At 46.5% G+C, this 10,353-nt stretch overlaps 2 protein-coding genes across 2 annotated transcripts in view; both read left to right on the top strand.

Moving 5' to 3' along the window:
* LOC134459932 (caveolae-associated protein 2-like) overlaps positions 1 to 695 on the top strand; it is a 64,653-nt gene extending 63,958 nt beyond the window's left edge. Inside the window, exon 9 of the mRNA XM_063212441.1 lies at positions 1 to 695. This exon is cut by the window's left edge and continues 1,076 nt beyond it. The gene's annotated coding sequence lies outside the window, so the exon portion shown is untranslated.
* A 7,120-nt stretch (positions 696 to 7,815) lies between these two features.
* On the top strand, positions 7,816 to 10,093 carry LOC134459598 (mucin-2-like). Its single transcript, XM_063211949.1, has 2 exons — positions 7,816 to 8,450; positions 8,732 to 10,093. Exons 1-2 carry the CDS (start codon positions 7,851 to 7,853, stop codon positions 10,091 to 10,093), a joined length of 1,962 nt encoding a protein of 653 aa, XP_063068019.1. The 5' UTR covers positions 7,816 to 7,850.
* The last annotated feature ends 260 nt before the right edge of the window (positions 10,094 to 10,353 follow it).

Below are 10,353 nucleotides of genomic sequence, written 5' to 3'. Positions count from 1 at the left end.
TGAACTCTGGACACAACGCATCATATTACCTGAACACAGCAGGGGTGCATTTCTGGAAACCATAGTTGCTAACTATGTTAGCTACTTTGTTAGTTGCAATGCAATTTCCCATTAGCGACTACACAAGTTGCTAACTGCTAACAACTACGCATTCGAGAAATGCACCCCAGACCAGGTGTAGCCGAGGTCACCCTGCGCTAGTCTGCCACTAGTGGGTCTCGAACCCGTGACCTTCCGGGCAACGCTGCAGTTTGGCATGGGAGGCACAGCACAGCATGATACCGCTGAGCTGAACAGCTAGAAGTCTGCTAGTTGGCATCCATTAGTTTCACTGGCATCATACCAGGACACTGGCACCACCCCTCGACTCCAGCCACCATACCTGGATACCTGCTTTCCAATATGCGGACTCCCGTCCTCGGTCTGTGCTTGTGGCCTCGCGTTTTGCTTATGCCCGACTCGGTGGAGAAAGCAATAAAGTTTCCCCGCTATCAGCCCAGCCCAGCCACAACTACTTTCGGGGGCCTATTCTTCATTCACCATCCCAATTGCAAGTGCGAAAATGACATCGCAAGGCCACACAAGCAGGCAAGTGAGCAAGGAAGGACGGAAGTTCGCATATTAGAAGGAACCCCATACATCACACCTGGACACTGCCTGAACATTGGACATCACCCTCTCCAACCTCCTCGATGTCAGATCAGACATGACAGAACACCTGCACACCTTCAGAGCTCACACTGCCATTTGATCTTAACCACGGCCAATTTTAATAGCAAAGCCCATTTCATCCAATGAATTACGATTATATAATTTCCTTTCTGTAGTGTCATAACAACTTGAATAGCTATCGAATGTGATTTTCTACAGCTATGCTCCAGTAGGCTACTTTCCTCTCTTGTTAGCGATGATAAGAACTCCTTTTACACTGTTCGCTACTGTAGGGCCTCAGACCTCTTGTCTTGTAGTCCTTCTCTGAATCTCAAATGATGCACTTGTACACTTTAGTGTTCATGTTTTCAGTGCTTATGGTGTATTAGTTACGCACTGAAACATAGTGCCCGAAGTGCACAAGTGCATCATTTGAGATCCAGCACTTGTATCTACGCTGCATTGTATCACAACATGAGATAGTCCTCTGGCATGGGAGATGTGTTATCTGCTGACCAAATGATTGTGACCAGCAGTCATTGCCTTTCATGCATTTGTCTCCTTTCCTCCCCATCCCTCACATCATGATATCAATCGCCATGTCTCTGTGCTTACTGTACCTACCTGTCTGGTTATCAGTCTGCATGTCTGTATGTCTGTCTGTCTGTCTGTACTGAACTGTAAATGCCTACCTGTCTGGAAACGCCTACCTGTCTGTGCCCATCTTTCTATCATATTACATTACATGACACTTAGCTGACGCTTTTATCCAACGTGACTTACAGTTACTATTTTTCAGGGTATTGGATAGAGCCCCTGGAGCAATGTGGGGTCAGGTGCCTTGCTCAATGGCACTTCAGCCATGGATGGAGGTGTAGGGAGAGGTCAGGTGGGATTTGAACCTACAACCTCCAGATTGAAAGACCAACTCCCTAATCACTAGGCCACGGCTACCCAGATGGTTTATCAGTCAGTCTTTCTGTCTGTCCGTGTCTGTCTCTCTGTCTGTATGCCTACCTGTCTGTCTGGCTATCATTCGGCCTGTGTGTTATGAACGGCATGATCCAGGTACATCAACAGCATGAGGGAAGAGATGTAGTGGTAGTGCCAAGTCCACCCCAGCCTCTTCTGGCCCAGTCCCCAGCTCTCATCTGCTGGCAGCAGTGTCAGCACTGTGTCCTCCTCCAATGGTCCATCCATCTCTCCTCCTCTCTACCTGAGAGAGTGAGAGTACACACTGTGCTGAGCAGGGAGATAAGAGCACTGGCTGGCAGGCTGTGGAGCTCCCACACTACGCCCAGGCAGAGGAAACACCTGGAGTAGGGGAGGCTGCTGCCAACATGTATTGAGCCCAACTCAATATCTAAACACCTGGAGTAGGAGAGGCTGGAGCCAACATGTGGACTCCAACTCAATATATAACATCGCGTCCTCAACTTTTGCTTGTGGCCTTATGCTTTGCTGACCGCCCAGTCTCTGTGGAGAAAACGGCGGCAGGTAAAGGAGACAGATAATGTTTCTCGCTGTCAGCCTGGGCTCAACAAGTTTGGAAGGGGGTGGTTTACCCCATTCAACACCCTGATTGCAAATGAGAAAATGACAATTGAGTTGTGCTTTTGCGAGATATTGAGTAACACTTCTATCGTCCATGACATCTTGTCTCGCATCATTAGGCCTCATGCACAAGGAGAGGACGGGAGGTTGGATATTGAGTTGGACCCATGGTGGCCTCCAGTCCAGCTGACTGCCATGCATCTCAGTTCTGGCTCAGTTCTGGCCCGGCTTTGGTCCGAATATGCACTGGGCCTCTTACTGCCACACAAGTACCGTACCTGGGATTTGTAGTTCCATAGCCTTGGACAAACACACTGACTTGTGTGTATTCTGCATCACCAAAAACACCCCAAAAAAACTACAAAATACAGACGCTCACCTCTCTGTAGATGTTGAGTAAATGAGAAGCGTAGTAAGTGGATGCTGTGTTAGCACTGAAGGAGTATGAGTGAATATGTTACTCCTGTTCCCTGCCACTGTGCAGGCAATGTGGTGATGTTACGAGGTCTACACAAACAACATGGGGTGACTTAACAGGAAACACATGGGTGACAAACGATCACATACTGTTGACCCATGTGAATAAGCAACAAGGCCGCAGCTCGAATAGAATAGAATAGAATAGAATAGAATAGAATAGAATAGAATAGAATAGAATAGAATAGAACACAACAAAATAGAACAGAATTGAGTGAATACAGATCCACTGACACCGCCACCAGAAGAAAACATAAACAAAAACAAAAGAACAAATCTTTCCAAACATTCAACCATATCAACACCTTCCATCTTTTCCCCTATTACGTTCATCATATTATTCCATATTATGAAGCAAAATTTGACAGTGTTACAGTAATGTGTTTATTCTGTTGGAAGCATTATAAACTTGGACGTGTGTAGAATATTCATTTGGAATGGGTTGTTTGTTTACGATCGATTTACTTGGAACGCCGAATCAGCCAATCACAATCAAGAACCAGACTCTCAGTTTTAGATGATTGCTATACTGTAATGTGTCCATTATGCGTGTGTGTGTGTTGCTATAATGTGTTCAGTATGCGTGTGTGTGTGTTGCTCTAATGTGTTCATTATGCGTGTGTGTGTTGAATGTGAGAGTAAGCCACAACAGTGAGGTGTGATGTGCTGACTGCATGGCTGCGTGTCTGGGGTGTGTCGTCAGGCTGTAGGCAGCGGTTCCCAAACATTTGCTGCTGGGACCCCCTTTAGAACCCAAAACTATTTTTTGCGACCCGTATCCCCCACCTCCCCAACACAAACATGGTCTTGTCCCTTAATATGGAAATTCACATAAAAAGTAAACGCTTGTATTCAGCATAAAAATGAATATTATTACTATTGTTACTACTACCATTATGGAATGGTTATATAATATGAAAGCGTATATTCAAGGTTTTATGCCAATAGTTCCTTCTCTCTGCGACCCTCCTGCAATACTTACTCGACACCCCCCCCCCCACCCCCCCACCCACACACACACACACACCCCTAAGGGTCCTGGCCCCCAGTTTGGGAACCACTGCTGGAGGGAGAGGGGGATGGGGTGGGAGGGGGGGTCTTTGGCATCTCCTGGAATTGCCACAATGTCTACAGGGCCTCACTCTGTAAGTGTGTGCGTGTGTGTGTGTGTGTGTGTCTGTGTGTGTGTGTGTGTTGTGCATACCTGCGTGCGTGCGTGCATACATGTGTGTGTGTGTGTGTGTGTGTGTGTGTGTCCGTGCATCCGTGTGTGCGCGCGTCCATGCGTATGCTAGGATTCCAGGATTCCGTCTTGTGAAACGCAGGCCTCTAGAGATCTGGTTTCTCAACTCCAGAGGTGACAGCAGCCTGGCAAGGGGCTGAGATGGGGCGCCTGAGAGAAATGAGAGAGAGAGAGAGAGAGAGAGAGAGAGAGAGAGAGAGAGAGAGAGAGAGAGAGAGAGAGAGAGAGAGAGAGAGAGAGAGAGAGAGAGAGAGAGAGATTGTCTGCATACCGTAAACTGACGCTGATGTTTTTGGATGAATGATGCTTAGAGACAAACAACTTAAAGTGACACATGTGGCTAACAGCTGACAGAAAAAGAAAAAGAGGAAGAAAGGAGGGGGGATAGAACGGAGGGATGGAAAGGAGGGGTAGAACGAAGGGATGGAAAGGAGGAGGGGTGGGAATGGAGGGATGGAAAGGAGGAGGGTGGAAATGGTGGAAGACAGAGCGCTACACTACATAGTAGGCCATTAATCTTCAGTCTCCAGGACGTGCTGTCGGCACCTGGCTGTGTTTAGGAACATGTAAATGACAAGCGTGATTAAGACAGACTGGCTGATACATCTGGTGCTATAAACTGTAGCCAGTCCTGGATTAACATGATATGGGGCTGTACTCTTTTCTACTCTACTCTACTCTACTCTACTCTACTCCACTCTAATATACTCTGCTCTAATCTATTCTATTCTACTCTACTCTACTCTATTCTACTCTACTCTACCCTACTCTACTACTCTACTGTACGCTACTCTACTCCACTCTAGTCTACTGTACTCTAAACTCCTCTACTCCTCTCTGCTCTTCTCTACTTTACCCTTCTGTGCTGTGCTGTACTGTACTCTTCTCTACTCTACTCCATTCTACTTTGCCTACCTATGCTACACATCACTCCTGACGATATGAAATGCCTGGACTGTCTCTCGGTCTGCTAAACGCGTTACTCCAAGATGTGTTGTTGTTGCTGTGTAGCCTACTTATTAGGGCCTATGTGAACGAGGAGGATGAAGATTCATTCCTTAAGTGTTTGGGAAAGAAAACAAAACAATAGTAATTTTATGTTACTGCTATAAGTTCCCTTATTTGCCTTGTATTTGTGTATCCTATAAAATGTTTAACGATGCTAATGTCCTAAATAATATATATTATGGTATATGTCTTGAATCTATTTTAAGGAAACAAAAAAGTTATCTGCCAAAGATGCTACTTGTCGAGTGTTTTTTTTTTTATGGCAAATTATTAATAATCATGTCAAACTGTGACCTTATTGTCTTCACTTTTGCCATTTTGTTATTAAAACACCTTTTCTCTGAGTTTTCAAAATAAATACTTTTAACAAAATGTCCCTCCTGGCAAGAGTGGTCATGCTTTCAGGTGGACCTGTGGGGCCTAATTTAATGGGATTTTCTATGGGATTTGGGGTTCATTGCTCTGACAACATCTAGGCCTACAGGTAGCCTCTATACCACCTTTTCAACACTGGGGTCGTGACCAGAAATATTCTAGTAAGGGGAGATAGGACAGGTACATAGAAATTAACGGTGAAGATTCGTAACGCAAATATGGCGTCTACCCGCACATCTCCCGCCTTTCTGGTAACAAGAGCCAATGTGCCTGCTGAGCTGCGTTGACAGTGATCCAATCATCTGGCTGCATCGGCGCACGCGAAATTATGCACATGCTCAGTTGTGAAAAGCCGTTGCTCTCGTGCTGTTATGGAACTACTGCGCCTGCGCTCTGTCAAAAAAACGTGAGAAAAGTGGCTTAAAAAGCTTTATTTTGACTCGTATGACACAACCAAGTAGTCTAGATTGATCAGTTTTTCACGGTCGTTTCAACCATATGGGTTTCACAACCGCTGGGTTCCCCTCCGTCCTATACTCAGTTTCCCCATTCATTTTTCCCATTGACTCTCAGATCTGGTCTACTTAATCGCAAAATAGCACCCCGCAGGCGTCACCAAGATGGCCGCCATATGTCCCCTCTCAATCTAAACTCTCTCTGTCGTGACCCCATGTGGGGTCGCCTGAAATGTCTTGGTGTGAAAAACTGTTAATTTTTCCAAGTTACAAAGTGTTAAATTAATATAATATAATATAATATAACATAATATAATATAATATAATAACAACGTGATATTTTGATATACCATTTTAGATATAAAATCTTATATCTACAATTGTAGATTGTAGATATACAATCTTAGACATTATCACATAAAAGTTAGCTAAGTCATTCTTGGAGTGTACATGGGTCATGGGGTCCCCAGATGTTCAAAAGGGGTCAAAAAAGGTTGGGGACCACTGATCTACACTCCGTGACACAACAAGGGTATTAGGCTATTCATTAGGCCTATAGCCTATTTCTGTACTGTACTGCAGCTGACACATTTTTGTGTTAAATTGCAAATTATTCTTATTTTAACTGGGCCTATTTACAACAAATTTTAGGCTACAACATAGCCAACTGTAATAGGCCGGCTACTAATGTTTAGGCCTACTCACCACAAACCAGGAACGCGGCTTAATATGACTAAATATAAGTTTTTATTAAATGGATTCCTTGTTAATTATAATATTATTAGGCCTACCCCTTGCACATATGAAATCTATCAATGGACACATATTGTGTTGCCCCTGGCCTGAACACACACAGTTTGTGTAATTTCTGAAACAGTAGACTAGACTATAGGCTAGTGTAATGGTGCATTCCAGTCCCAAATCATCCTAGTAGGAGATCGCACTTATCCAACCTCCTACTACAAAAAACGCTCTGGAACGCCAGTCGAAGTGGGAGCTCCAACTAGCGAGGTCGGGGTGACTCGCACTACTCCCACCTCAACAAATCGAAGTCGGATAATAATGGCGGCCCCCATGGAGCCGTTATTTAAAATGTCAATAAATAGTGAAACTCCATTTTTCTTTTATGCAGCTGTTCCAAACACAGCCATTTTACTCAGCAGAGTAAGAGTAAGAGTGGACAGAGTAACTATTATGGCTTTTTTTGGCTTGTATCAAAACACCTCGCTAAAGTCAGCTCAACCGCGGCGGTTGCCATGGATGTAGAACTTCCACTTCAACTGTCAGGAACGGCAGCTGAAATGTCCAGGTAGGATAAGTGTGATCTCCTACTAGGATGATTTTGGACTGGAATGCACCATTAGCCTACATGATCACACAAGAAGATCAGTAGACCTAGGCCTAGGCCTAATAGTTATTAATAGGCCTAGTTCTAAAGGTGATGATAGGCCTACTAGCAAAGGTGTAGGTTTGGCTCGAAAAGTGGTGGGGACATTTTAATGGCAAATTGTCCGGTTATGCTGTTTTTGCATTATATTTGTGAAAAAGTGGTGGGAACAAGCTAGGTTTATCTGAAAAGTGGTATGGACATGTCCCCACCATCCCCCCGCCCTAAAATTACGCCCATGCCTACTAGGTAACTTAACTTTTGTGCAATGTTTCTGGGCACCAACATAATTGGGTCCTAATTTGCGGAAAGAATAATTGAGAAAATGTGTCTACTGTTGATAAGTTGCCGGCCTATCATTAGGCTACCTTTAGTTTCAAGACATGTTTCAAAAACAGAATGGTAAATGGAAAAAAACACGTGATTCCCTGTCTGTATTTCACTGTAAGCACAAATGTAGGACTAGTATTATTATTATTTTTTATTATTAGGCCTATTGTTATTATTGTATATTATTATTATTATTATAATTAGGCGTAGGCTATTATTATTATTATGTCATCCTGACAGAAGCAATGCAAGTGCCTACCGACTTCATGAAGAACAGAAGAAGGAATTTTGACTGACGCTTTCACCATGGTTACACTTGCATCAGAACACTCGTGGCTACTTTGTAACCCTGCGTGTTTACACACATTTGATGACAATGAAATTGGACGAGGAAATGATGGATTTTAGCAACAACAAGACATCCCTGAAATGCACCAGTCCTTCAAAGATTTCCCCTAGAAAGAAAATGCAACCACGACCTCAAGGGCAGCTGAAAAACCGCACAGCTGCTGGTAAAAGACTACTCACTCGTATGAAAGAGAGAGCGAGGATATTGTTGTCGTTGATACCCGCTGACAAACGGGAGAAAATAGGTCTGGTATTGAAAAGACGCACAACTAAACGACAGAAAATGATGAAACTGACCGTTAAAAGGACACCCGTGAAACAGAAAACTGGGAAGTGTAGGCCTACACGCCGGACACTCAAGTCTGTCAAATTCCCCCAGAAGTTGTGGCGAGTCGTCAACAACAACGCCGTTGGCTCCGCCTGGTGGAGTGTTGACGGTACTGCGGTGGTGATCTACGAGCGGATGTTCATTGCAGAAGTCATCCTTCGCCGTGCCAATGTTTTTGGCCCAAAGATCAAGAACTTCTATCGCCAGTTTAAACTGTACGGATTTAACAGCCCATGTTTTTCTCCTGAAAACCACGGCACTCCTGACATGAAAATCAAAAATGAGGAGGTCAAGGTAACAGTCACAGTTTTATTGTACGTTAATTATACGTTTATTGGTGTTGCTGGTGTTGTTGTTGTTGTTGTTGTTGTTGTTGTTATTATTATTATTATTATTATTTAGTTGCTTAATCCGAAAATCGAGCTGACATTTCACAAATTCCATTAGGCCTACCCATTAGTAGTAATAACTTTTTTTTAAACCAAACAAAATAAACCAGCATTCTTATGTAAAAACTTTAAAACTCGTTTGGCTGTTAAGCTAATGGAAGTTCGACCCCCTGTGATTATATGCAGGTGTTTACCCATCCCTTCTTCAAGAGAGGCCGTAAGCATCTCCTGAGCAAGCTGAGGCGCTGTGTCGACACTAATAAGGCAAGAGGTAGACGGGCTGCCTGCAGACTAGGGAAACAGATGCCTCCATCAGCTGCCAACTACTCAGGAGTCAATACAGCATCTCGATTGGCTGATGATAGCTGTTGTGGGGTGAATAAAGCATCTGGATTGGCTGATGATGAGGCCTGTAATTCTAGAGTGTTGGGAGGTGACTCCTCCTGGAGGAGGCTCAGTGACCAGAGCACCCTCAGCTCCACCTCCATCCCCACCACACCCGACACCCCCAACACCCCCACCCATAGCATCTCCACCTCCATCCCCACCACATCCGACACCCCCGGCCAGACCCACAGCCTCTCTACTGGCCGCCTCTCCCTCCCCAGCACCCCCAACACCCCCACCGGTCTCTCCACTGACCTCTCCCTCCCCAGCACACCTGGCACCCCTAGTCTCACCACCCTTAGCATCTCCACCTCCATCCCCACCACACCCGACACCCCCACCGGTCTCTCCACTGGCCTCTCCACCTCCATCCCCAGAACACCCAACACCCCCACCGGTCTCTCTACTGGCCTCTCCACTGGTCTCTCCATCCCCAGCACACCCGTCACCCCCGGCCGCTACATCTCCGGCCTCCTCACCCCCAGCCGCTCCACCGATCTCTCCATCTCCGGCTTCTCCACCGGTCTCACCCAGGATGCTGACGTGTTTCCCCCTGCAATGGACCATGCCGACACCCCTGAACGTGGCCCAGTGACCCCCACATCCAACTGCCTCTCCACCAACACCCCTAAACTTGCTACAGTGACCCCAACATCCAGCCTCTCCACCCCCAGCCTCTCCGCAATGGACGCTGACGTGTTTCCCCCAGAAATGGACATCGCAGAGACCCCCAAACTAGGCCCGGTCACCCCAACATGTAGCCTTCCAATCTGCCTCCACTCCCCTGACCGTGGCGGCTCCACCCAGGGCTCTGGGACCCCAACATCCACCCTCTCCACCAACCGGGGCGCTCAAGTGTTTTCCCCTGCTGTAGACCCCAAGGACACCCCTAAACTTGGCTCAGTGACCCCAAAATCCGGCCTCTCCTCCACCCGTCTCTCCACACCCACCCTCTGCACTGGTCTCACCCGGGACGCACAAGTGTTTCTCCCTGCTGTAGACCGCACCGACACCCCTAAACTTGCCCCACTCACCCCAACTTCCAGCATCCCGCCCAGCATGGTCATGGACAATAATAAGGTACACTGCCCCACTGGTGGCTTTTCCCAGGGCCCTGTCCCCCCAATAGCAACACCCAGGCTCCCAACCAAGCCCGCCTAGGAGACGGAGGTCATCTCGGACCCTGACCTCAGGAGCCGTAAGCCGGCCGTACTCACCTCGACATTCAGCCTCTCCTCCGACTCCGACACACTCACCCAGGAGACGGCGATCATCAGGCCTCCTGTCACTTCACCACCACACCTACAGTAGGCCCTGTCCTGTTCTGTCCCAACAATGCCATCCCTATTGACCGGGCCGACAAAGGGCAGGGCGCTCTCAGTCTCCGGGTCCACCAGGACACGTCCTCTGTCATAGACTTG

The sequence above is a fragment of the Engraulis encrasicolus genome, chromosome 12, assembly GCF_034702125.1.
Source record: "Engraulis encrasicolus isolate BLACKSEA-1 chromosome 12, IST_EnEncr_1.0, whole genome shotgun sequence".
NCBI lineage: Eukaryota > Metazoa > Chordata > Actinopteri > Clupeiformes > Engraulidae > Engraulis > Engraulis encrasicolus.
Note: the sequence above shows the minus strand (reverse complement) of the source record. Positions and strands in the feature narration are given on the sequence as shown.